The 12,443-nt window shown below is 33.2% G+C and overlaps 1 protein-coding gene across 1 annotated transcript in view; it reads right to left on the reverse strand.

The window, feature by feature from the left end:
• LOC131610704 (GDSL esterase/lipase At5g33370-like) overlaps positions 1 to 1,565 on the reverse strand; it is a 1,804-nt gene extending 239 nt beyond the window's left edge. Inside the window, exons 1-5 of the mRNA XM_058882726.1 lie at positions 1,305 to 1,565; positions 978 to 1,105; positions 658 to 900; positions 318 to 570; positions 1 to 228 (exon numbers count right to left, since the gene is read on the reverse strand). The exon at positions 1 to 228 is cut by the window's left edge and continues 239 nt beyond it. Of these exons, the coding sequence (XP_058738709.1) occupies positions 1 to 228; positions 318 to 570; positions 658 to 900; positions 978 to 1,105; positions 1,305 to 1,536 (1,084 nt within the window). The 5' untranslated portion in view covers positions 1,537 to 1,565. The remainder of the gene's footprint in view (positions 229 to 317; positions 571 to 657; positions 901 to 977; positions 1,106 to 1,304) is intronic.
• Between the last annotated feature and the right edge of the window lie 10,878 nt (positions 1,566 to 12,443).

Here is a 12,443-nt window from a genome sequence, read left to right on the forward strand (position 1 = left end):
TCATGGAATCTAAGGCCATGATGGTGGAGAGATTCATAGGGTACATGTACTGATTGCTGCCCCTAAGAATCTGTTGGACAATGATTTTATTAGCCTTTTCAGATGGATGAAATGCATCCCAAAATGCATTAAGGTCTCTGTTTGGACACAAGTTTGAGACTGGTGTACAAAGCCCAATTCCATTGTATGGCCCTTGTCCACAACATGCTATCTTTGATGTTGCAAATCCTATAAAGCCAAATTTCAATACATTAAAGAGAGTTATATCATTTTCAACTTATAAAAGACTATTGTTAATTGCTTTCACATTCACATACCATAAGCTTGAGGGTTGGAAATGTAATCCATATGCATTCTGTATGCATCGGCAGCAACAAAAATATCAGAGCCAATTTCTTGGTTAAGTCCTCTGATCATATCAACAAGTTGAGGATTGTATAAAGATGCAGCTCTTTGTAATTCCACATCACAATCACCATTTCTACTTCTCATTGCTAATTCAGCTGGCGCACACCCCATTGGTCCCGTTCCTGTCACAAGAACCCTACGTGCTCCCAAATCATAAAGTTTCTGCATGTGTCAAGGACCATGTACATTAGAATTGTGTAGAATAATATAATTTGAGTAGGGAGAGAATGAAGAATAATATAACTATACCCTAAGAACTTTGCGGTACTCAGAAATGAGATATCTAACATAATCTGGGAGAGAAAATTGACGAGATCTTGCGGAATAAGGGACCAAATAGTAATTGTTTACAAAATCATTGCCACCAAGGGTGATTAGTACAAGTGCTCTGTTGACCAAGTTTCTTGCTCCCTCTGAACCAATGTGTGCACTTACTCTTTTCTGATACACTTGAAATAGCTTTAGTTGTTTGTAGATTCTTATTATATGCAACTGCAAAACAATTTTACTTAATAATAAGTTAATTTTATGTCACATTTTTTTAAACTAAAGTTTAATGTCACACTTACAAACTGGAATCCAGTATCATTGAGAATTCCAATTCCAGCAGATGCAAAATTAGCACCAATTAGAAGCTTCTCTCCAACAAGTAGAGGACTCAAATATGGAAGTGTAGGTTCTAAGCCAAGCTCCAAACCTATAATTAACAAACTAGTTACACATTAATTATGTCCTACACATGTGACATGTGCCATGCATATCTATGTACACAAATAGTATGAACAAAACAAGTATGATTAGTCAAAAACATGTTGATAATTGATTTAAAAATATATAAAACAAAAAATAATATTAGCTAGATTTTATTTTAGTAGTGGGGGTAAATTCGATCGTACTGATTAGGTCGGGGATGTTTAGGCCGTTAGAGAAACGTCCCGTAGGTCTATGAGTTGGGTAATCAATGCCATATGGATAGGCGTCAGCTCGGGCCGTGGTTGCTAGAAAGTCGTTGTTACCACTGTCCACAAGAGAATCTCCGAAAACGAAGAGAGCTCGTGGTTGTTGAGCCGAAACAAAAGCAACTAAGCTTATTATTACACAAAAACAAATGACTAAACAAGTAGCCATTGCAACAAGTGTTATTAATTGTATGAGATTCTGAATTTGATGGGTTTGTATGGAACATGCAAATGTGAAGGGTATATATAATGTTGAATTGACACAATGTAAGTAAGACACAGTCATTAATGTGTTGTTCTACCACCTCCAAAATGATTAAAAGCAAACCGCCAAATGAAGATGAATGAAGTGAAAACATTCATCTAACTTCAAGTACAAGTAATTTCTAGCCGCCAATGTAGCCAGAATTTAATTTTAAATGACTTGGTCAGAATATTTATTTTTCATCGTATTCACGTACAAACATGGCCAGATACTTTTACAGCAATTTCTGGCCAATATTGCTTAACTGGTACTGAATAAATTAATTTACTACAGTGACAAAAATAAGTACAAGTACAACTAGTTAGGTTCATTTCATTGCATTTCATTTTCATCACATAGCACTAATTTAGATATAGGAGTACTAGTACTGCAATTCACTATAGCTCAAAATGAGAAAGGTGTAAGTTTTTAATTTACATTTGCTCTAGGTAGTATTTTCTTATATTAATGTGGGTAAGAAAGAGTAGATAGTTAAACATAAGTGTAGATCCAAAAACAGTTGATGTGAAAGTATTTATTTTAAAACTAGATAGGAGATGGCTATAATGTGTGTACATTTGAGGTAAATCGAATGGTAGAGTTCTATTCTGCCAACTTTGTTGTCAAGCCACTTCTGGTAATTTGTTTGTTAGGATTTCATCACCCACAGTACAGTGATTGGAGGCATGTTATGATTTTCTTATTAAATTATCTATAAATGATTAGATGAGTTTTGTTAATGGTTTTGAAAGCATGTAAAATAATAATAATAATATATTTCTCTGTTTTTTTTAGGTTAAAATAGCAACATAAACATAGGGCTTTGTTGTCAAGCCACTCGATAATCGTATCATCTCACAAGGTAAAGGTGGGAAACATATTTTATCACTCTACACACTCGATAAGAAACTCCTTAAGACTATGTTTGCGAGTTTGGAGGAGAGGAGAGAGTAAGACTTTCGAAAATAAAATTTAAAAAAGATATAGAAAAATATTTGACATTTTTTGAATGATAAAAGAATCATTATCATTACTAAATTTTTTATTTTTAGAATAGTATAACAACCTAAAAGATATTTAGAAAATTCATGTAAGTCCTCCAAAATCCTTCTTCAATATAATTTTTGAGTTCCCCCATTTTATGGGTTCTTTTTTGTGTTATAAATAAAATCAAACTCTCCAAGACCTTCCTACCTAAAATCCTTTTATTCTTTTCATCAAATTCTTTGATAGAGGAAGAATTATGATTAAATAAATATATTAGATATTAAACTAGGAGTAGAATTTATAATAGTTTTTATTTGGTAATATTTTCTAGAATGTTGTTGAATTGGGCCCTTATTAATATTTGAGCCTTTTAGTTTATTATCCATTATTGGTACTATTTATGTAGTCTCTTTCAGACATGGAAAGATATCAAAGAAATGGAATTTATCTTTTTAGTTAGTTTTTATTTGTCTTCTCTAGTCTTTTAGTGTTTTTCCTTCCTATTCTATAAAACCTAGTTTTGATAGAAACATCTACCTATCAATTGGTGCTTTCATTTTTGATCTTTCTTCCGCTTAAAATTCATGACGATATTATTGTTTAATGGGGAAGAAGATGCCTATTGGTGGATTCTCAGTTTGGAGAAATTTTTCAAGGAGCATGAAACACCCAAGTCATTGAAGGTTTTAAAAGCTGTTGGAGCATTGAGAGACTCTACTATCAAATGGTGGATATGGTGGTCTCGTGTTCATCACACATATAATTGGGATACATTTACAACAACACTATTATGGCATTTCAAGCCGGAGTGGAGACCCATTTTACCGCTTGATAATGAAGAAGAGGAACCAACATATGAATCAACGGAGGATGTAGATGGAGCATCAGATCTGTGCAGAAAATCTTCTAAAGGTGAAACCTTGGGTCGAATTTCAGCTACGAAAGAAACAAAAGGGCAAACAGAAGAAATTGAAGAAGCTTGCGAATTGTTGAACTCTGAAGATAAGTCTTCCATACTTGATGATTTTGTCTCTTCCACTGATGACACTGAAATTCAATTCTACCCTTCACCCATCTTAAAGACGAAGAACATTCACTTTCCTTCTAATGAGATGTCTTCAAATCTTTCCAGCATCTCCACTGATGTATCTCTCACAGCTTTCATGATTGAGCCTCATGTCAAGGATTGGGGTTTTATGGAGATTATACCAAAACCCCCAGATTCCAGTTCAAAAACAAAAACCTCTTGTTCCAACAAGTTAGGTCAAATCGCCAATTGGACTCACAACTTCAATAACCCGACACGCAATATGAAGCAACCACAAATTCAATTGCCTTCTTTGGTAGCCCCTTCAACCACTGCTAAAATCATTAAAATGATTCCTCCCATCAAGTCTCATTCCAACGATACTGATGTTTACAACAATGTTGATTTCATGATTCCTCCAAAGCCGTCAGATCCTAATTTTGACGTCGAAAGCAATGCTATTTGGAATCTCGAAACTAAGTGCCTCCTACACTTTTGTGCCAAGATGACGAAACACAATCATCACTGGAGCCACCTCTGGCGACGCTTTTCGACCAACCTCCGGTACCTCTGCCACCCTCAAAACCACCTAATCTTTTTTATTCTGAATAATTTCATCATGCCTTCACCACTTCATTCTAAGGTAAACATTTCTCGTGACTCCAAAAAATCCTTTGTTGAATAGCTTATTTAGAAACCCATCTTATACCATCTTGTGGGAAGTTAGGGCGTATACGCCTACGCAAGTGTTTGCGATGATGTGGTCGAATACGAAAGAGATAGCCGAGAAGAATCTTAATGCGGCTGTTAATGATTGTTGTATTGGGATTCTGGTTTATTTCACTGATGTTCAGAGAAGGGCTATTTTGGATGCTACGACTATTGCTGGTTTGAACCGGCTTCGGTTGCTTTATGAGACTACTGGTACTGCATTGGCGAATGGGATTTATAAAACAGATCTTCCTAAAAATGATCATCTGAATGTGGCCTTTGTTGACATTGGACATGCTAGTATGCAGGTGTGCATTGTTGGGTTCAAACAGGGGCAGCTAAAAGTGTTGGCTCATTCATTTGACAAGTCACTTGGTGGTTTGGGAATCAATTATGATGGTTCAAAGTCTGCTGATTCTGATATATCTGTTGCTCATGGTTTAGAAGAGTATAATGCAGCGGTTGTTCATATTGTGAAGTATGTATGTGATCGTCGGAACGTAAAGCACCATGTGATTTACAGCAAGAGTGGTAGGGCCATTGTGTCTCATCATTCAATTTTGATTTTTAAGGTTATTGGTGTAAGTACAAACACTGCTCCTTCATTGTCCTCAATTGGATTGCAGTATTTAACTAAAGTGCTCTCGGAAGAAGCACTTACAAATTATCAGAACATATCTGCTGCTACCCTTCGTGGCGAATATGAAGCATGCTTGCTCTACACTGATCAATTCAAGAAACGCTGTGTTGAGCCATTCAAGCAAGGGACTTTAAGGATTGAACAACTTGATGCAGTTATTAATCCTGGTGCTTCTGCTGGAAACTCGGTTTTTCCTCGAACGACTTGCAATGTTGCTCCTTGGATCCTTATCGTTGTCGCTAGCACGTTAGACAGAGAATTCAGTTCAAATATCTACCTCGACAACTCAAAAGTTTTGAAGGGTCATTTCTTGGTTGCATATTTTAGGGGCACATCAGAGGGTGCACCTGATGTTAAAATATGGTTGCAGACTTACAATAATGGAATATGGCAACCACCTATAGTTAGTGATGAAGTATCAAATGTTCCTATGTGGAATCCTGTACTCTTCAAACTTCCATCAAAGGTCTTACCGTTTTTCTACATAATAGGTCTAGATGTTCAAAAATGGAATGGATTCATGAAACAGTCATATGATAAAGGTATTACATGGACAAAAAGAGAATAACTCCCCCTGGTATATTAGGACCTATAAACAATAAGCCTCCATTGTTGGAAAATGGTGACTTACTTTGTGGATCTTCTGTGGAAAGCTGGAACTCTTGGGGATCATGGGCAGAGGTTACAACAGATTATGGAAGGACATGGAAAAGTATGGTCCTATTTACATTAAGAATAAGTCTCTAACTGTGATTCTACCTGTACCATATCAGACTGCAAATGGGACACTGCGAGTCTTGCTTCAATCACTTACTGGTCTTGGTAGAGTTTATATGTCGGAGTCTTTCGATGGAGGAAAAACTTGGGAATATGCAAAACCTACACAGCTCCCTAACCCAAACTCAGATGATGGTGATTCATGGCATGAGGCACTTACATTGGAGGATACTATAGGAATGGAGTTTTCATATCCTGCTGTTATTCAAGCTAGTGATGGGAGATTTCATATCACATATACATATAATAGTACACAAATAAAGCTATTATTGTATTGTATGTACTATCTTTTATTCTTGGTGATGCTCTGGTCCTTGTCTTGACGTTGGAATAAAATTATTTTAAGGATGTTACTTGTCTACAACCTTGAGGACAAGATTGATTTTAAAGGGGTGAGTAATGATAGAGAAAGAATTATGATTAAATAAATGTATTAGATATTAAACTAGGAGTAGAATTATAATAGTTTTTATTTGGTCATAATTCTTCCTCTATCATTCTTTCTATTTTTTAAAGCTATCCCCTCCCTTTCCTTCCAAACTCACAAACAAAGTCTAAAAGTGAAAACCTAGATAATAGAAAGAAGATCACAAACTCACTTGATCACATAAACAAAAAGATCTCCTCTACCTTACATTTCAATCCATAATCCCATTTACCATCGGTCAACCTTGTTGATCAAGTAATTTCAAACACAATAATGAAGAGGGTGAATAGTAATATTTGAAACTCATTATTAATTAAAAAACTTTTCATGTTAAAATTGTTTAAGTTAAAGAATGAGAATTGGATAGAAGAAAGATGGAGAGGAAGAAGGGAGAGATACATAGTGGGAATAAAATAGTCAATATAAATTAAAAAAAAAAGAGTTTAGAGAGAGTGCACTAAAGATTTATACATGTCCCGTCTAACCACTTGGCTTACTCATGTCTCCAAAAATTTCTTAAGAAGAGTTTAACTAAAATACACTAATGCTTTTTAAATTATTTGTCCGCGAACCTTCAACAACAAATTGATGGAGTTTTACATGGTCTAAGCTCAAGAATTAAAAAATTGAACTTTTAAACGGTTTTACCTCGTAAACCTTCAAACAAAGCTTGAGCTTTTACATTGGTAAAGTTCAAGAACCAACAACCATAGAATTTATCTAAGTTTAACTTGCAACCTTTTAAATCCTTTTCAATATAATTCCATAAGAAAAACAAGCTCTTGAATAAATCTAATTAAGCACTACACCAATTATAAAACAACTCTCACAAGGACTTTTTAGTTTTTAAGCACCACGAAATTTCTTGTGATTTTTTTTTTTTTTAAAAGAGTAAAAGAAATATAAAGATTTATATTAAAAAAATTAATGTAAAACGAAATGGGGGAATACTCCTTCATATAGGAAAAATTATGGTTAAGAAAAAAAGAAATGATTAACCTTAGAATTGATTAAAAGACTTTCAAAATATGACAACCTTAATCAAAAAAGGAAATCCTAAAATAAACACATGGTTAAATTTATTAAAAAAATTCTAATCAATTTAGATGTCATTTATCTTGATCTAATCGATCAGGCAGTGTAAAGACTTTCCCAATTGATTGGAAATATTTCATAATCGATTCCATACAAGTCTTGATAGATTTTTCAAGAATTTTTATGAAATCAAATCGGGTTTGAAAATATTAATTGTGTGGGATTTTCTTTATACTTCCACAATTACTTTTGATTTTTTTATATTTAAATTGATCGCTTATACAAACGCTAAGTTCATGACCAAACGAGTTTTTCACGCTTTCTCTCTTTCATAACTTTGGATCTTTAAGTCACTTGCTTGATTCATCATTGACTAACCCTTCAATTAGAACTTGGAAAGTATGACCGACGAGGCTTAAAATATCTTCCTTTTGATTGAAGTCATCATCACAAACCAATTAAGGTTGCAAGAAACTCCTCTTTTTTAGTGGTCACTAAGGGCTTCTTGAATCAACACCACATGTCATTTAACTTTATGGAGATGACATAATTTTCTTCACTTAGTTGGATCAAAGCGTGTGAAATGAAGCATGAAATGTGTAATTTGCTGAGCTATCCCAGTCATTTTGAGTAGCATGCGATGCATTTCATCATAACAAACAAGTTTTCACACGTGCTAAGTGGTCCCAAGTGAATTTCAGGTAATTTTGCAATTACAAGTCACAACTTGGTACAAAGCTCATGAGGCCATGTTCATCCCAAGGCTAAATGGAATTAACTCGTGTGTTTTATAAATTTCTTTTTGCCAAATGATCCTCTCATGTCAAAGAATTAAATGCAAAAAGAATGAACTTGATTGGGTGCTTGATGTGAAAATGACATGAGTTGAAAGTTGGAGAAAAACCACTACAAACTAGGTCTGACATTAGGTCGACCATCTCATGAACATGGTTTTGTGCATAAGTGGCCTTCAACTTTTGAGGTACTTAGAGCTTGAATTAATGCTTGGCCTTCAAATGAAAGTTGTAGAGAATATCATTTGTGACATTTGGCAGAAAGAAGCGCCCATAAATTGTGAAAAATGAAGGAGTTATGATATTTGGAACCTTGGCACGCCACACTTGAATTTTAGTCAAAATTTTCTTAGTCCACAAAATGACCTCTAATTGATCCAAAAAATCTTTGATGACCTTTCAAGCATAATTGACCTTTGACTTGTGAAGAGAAGTTGCATATGATGTCAAAAGGAACCGTTTTCCCAAATAATCACCCAAAAATGTTGAATAATGAAGAAGTTGTGATGTTTTGAACAGAAGTTTGTGATCATGAGGCATATCAAAGATGCAAATGAGGTGGGATCTTAGGTTTAAAAATTAGGGTATGACAGAAGGTGTTAATTATTTCTACACATATGCACCAGTAGCAAGGACGAAGACAATTATAGTATTATTTGTAGTAGCTTCTTTGCATGATCTTATAGTTCATCAAATGGATGTCAAATAACATTCCTAAATGCATATCTCAATGAGGAGATTAACATGGAGCAACCAAGAGGTTGTGTGCTTCTTTGTAATGAACAAAAGGCGTGTAAGCTTTTCAAATACGTATATGGATTAAAAAAAGCACCGAAATAATGGAATCAAAAGCCTGACTCTGTCATACTTTCAAATGTACTTATTTCTAATTCTTGCAACAAGTGTTTGTACACAAAGGTGCATGAGAACACTATGATATTCCTTTGTCTATGACATATTGATCATTAACAATGAGATAAATGAAATTTTAGGAACAAAGAGTTTTATAACTTCTACATTCAAAGAGATTTCTAACTTCTACATTCAAGATGAAAGATCTTGGACAAGTTGACAATATTTTATGGATCAAAGTAAAGCGAAATAGTGGAGATTAGGAACTTAGTCAAATACATTATATTGAAAAATGCTTGATAAGTTCAAACACTTACGTTTTAAGGAAATAAATACTCCATTTAATCATAGTTTCAAGCTTCAAAAGAATAATGGAAGAGTTGGAGCTCAATTAAAATATGCAAGTGCTATTTATTGTCTGATGAATTTAATATAATGTACCAGGCCTGACATGACATTTACAGTTAGTAAAATGAGTAGATTTACTAGGAATGCTAATGGTGAGTGTTAGAATGTCATTATAGATAATTTTAGTTATCTTTTGAAAACCTTAAGTCTTGGCCTTCATTATCATAGGTTTCATGCCATACTAGAGGAATATCCCTATGCGAGTTTGAATTAAAGTGTTGAAGATCACAAATATACGATTAGTTGGATATTTACACTAGATGGAGGTGTAATTTCTAGGAAGAGCAATAAAAAATATGCATTAATCTTTCAACCATGGATTTATAGTTTGTGGCTTTTGCTTCGGCTGGTCAAGAAGCTGAATAGTTGATGAACCTTCTGCTGAAATTTCCATTGGCTAAAGTCAAATATTGTTTCAAAAGTGTTGATATATTATGATAGTCAATCCACTTTAGATAGAGCATTCGACAAAATATATAATGGATAATCCACGAACAAAGGTCTTAGACATTCTTTTGTGAAAAAAATGATTAAGGGTGAGATCGTTTCACTCACATGTATACGTTCGAGCTATAATTTAGCTGATGATCAATTTACTAAACTACTAGGCAGAGATTTAGTAAAGACTACCTCTAGTAGCGGTGACAACCTAATCTAACGTTAAGAAAATATTAACCTCAATATTCAATGGCTAACAACAAGCCACTGATTTGGATGTTTCTGCAATAATATGTAATAATACTGATTATTGCATATGGAGGGTTGCATTTTTCAATATGATCTTAATGAATTTCAATATCGAGGATATGTATCTCAAGTAAAGTAGATATAATATAAACTTCACCTTTGTGAATTTTGAGATGGTGTAGTCTAAAAGTGGGAACTGGAGTTTCTTTCACGATAAATTCCCGAAACAAGAAAAGTACATGGCCATAAATAGTGTTAGAAGAGAGATGTAGAGACTATCAAAGAGTGTATGTAAGGTAAAGACGATCTAATAACAAGGTATAACACGTTTTAAGCATTTCTACCTAAAATTCTAATTAGGATTTGTGTTGTCTTTACTAAGGTTAAACTCAAATTGAAAGATACTTAACTGTACCAATATTGTTGGTTTTTTTTTTAAATTGATCTTGTCATTATTAGAACAAGTGGAAGATTGTTGTAAGTATTAATTAATGAAGAGTTTAATCAAATATATAATCATTGTTGTGTTCCAATAATAACATGACTCTTTATTTTTAAATTTGAAAATAGACAACGCTTCGTGAAGTGTTGCAGTAAACAATCGAAAATGCACAACGCTTTGTAAAATATTATAGTAAACAATTAGAAATAGGCAACACTAGTTAAGTGTTGCATTAAACAATCGAAAATACGCAACGAATCATAAAATATTGTAGTAAACAATTAGAAATAGGCAACGCTAGTTAAGTGTTGCAGTAGGCAAAAAATTGTGTTTTATCAAGGGTCACAACCTTGTAAAACAACACTACTTGGTTTATAAATTGATCATTCCAAATTCAGAAAATAAATAACAAAAATAACTCTCCTCTTCATTATAAATTTGAAATTTCTATTTTCCCTACTTTCGAGTTTTTATTTATGATTTGTCTTGTGCAAACTCAAATATAGTTTAAAAATTATCATGTGTGTTCATGCGTGTAGATTCTAAGACATATACAAAGTGCTTGAAATATTATTAGAAAAATAATTATATTCACTATTCCAGTTTTGATCCATTTACCTTACAATCAATTTCTAAAAGAGTGAATCTTTGTCTTTTGGACATGATGGACGGTTCAGATCAATTTCTAATCGAACCGTTTACCATTTATAAACGGAATAGAGAAAAAAATCGCTTAGTTCAACTATTTTCAATTCTATATTTATAGTTGGTCCACTCCAGGCTATCTCTTTCTTAGATAATTGACAGATTTTAACTTCAATATAAAAAAAAACTTAAACAAGTGACACATGAAGAACCGAAGATGGTAGCTATTAGGGGTGTTCTTTGGTTTGGGTAAATTCGAAACAAATCAAAATCCGAACCAAACTATAGTGTTTGTGTTGGGCATTTTTTCAGTTCAGGTAAGAATCGAACCAAACCAATGAAATCCAATGACAATTGGTTCAGACATCGGATTTTTCAATTTTCTACCCGCAAAAGCCCAACCCAAATCAATCATAATTAATTATCGTGAAAATTACTACCAAACATTCAACTTCGATAAGAAAAAAGTAAAATGTCGTATGTGGACAAATTATGCTATTTTAATTTGTTATTAGAAGATTGTTAGTGTAATGTGGTAACTAAGCATAGAGCTATGAAACACATTCATTATCAATTTATCATACTAACTCAAGTGACTAGTTATAGATTCAAAAGTCTTTATGTTAGATATTATTCTTGTTAGATATTTTTGAATCTATTAAAGAAAAATTGTTAGTATAATATTTATAATTTAACACTATTAATACTATATTTTTTTATATATTATGAACAATTAATTTCGGTAAATAAGTTATTTTTTTAAAAATATTTTTGCATTTTTTTATCTATCAGATCAGTCAAACTCAAACCAATCCGTTGTTTATCGGTTCGGTTCGGTTTGAGTGTTATCGCAAAAATTTACAAATTCATTCCATTTAATTTTAATTGGTTTGAATATCGAATTCTCTAAAAACTGAACCAAATCGATCCGGGAACACCTTTAGTAGCTGTGGTCTGTGGCTAAATAGCACAGTATTTATATGTTGACCACATGGACATGTGTATCTGTCTGCAACTCATCCTCACCCCATATTGAATTGTTATTATTAGGGGAAAAACACGTCGCTATTTCTTTAGATCATGTTTATCTCAAAAGGAACTAATATGGGCCAATCCATATTTGCTGTTCTAAATCAAACAATTTTGTGAGAGAGTGTAATTATAGGTTAACAGGAAAACGTGATTATTTGTCATGAATGAAATAAGACATGATCCGGAGGATACACAACCTTGTCTTTACTAGAGAGACCTCTTTAATGTTCTTTATGTATTACTCCACATTGATGTGATCAAACCGTCAATATGGTTGCAAGTTTCTATCTCAGGGCTAATTAATAGATTTTTTTTCAATTAATAGTCCGTTTGTTTTTGTTTTTTTTTAAAAACTAGTAACAAACCCG

The sequence above is a fragment of the Vicia villosa genome, linkage group LG6 (genome assembly GCF_029867415.1).
Source record: "Vicia villosa cultivar HV-30 ecotype Madison, WI linkage group LG6, Vvil1.0, whole genome shotgun sequence".
Classification (NCBI taxonomy): Eukaryota; Viridiplantae; Streptophyta; class Magnoliopsida; order Fabales; family Fabaceae; genus Vicia; species Vicia villosa.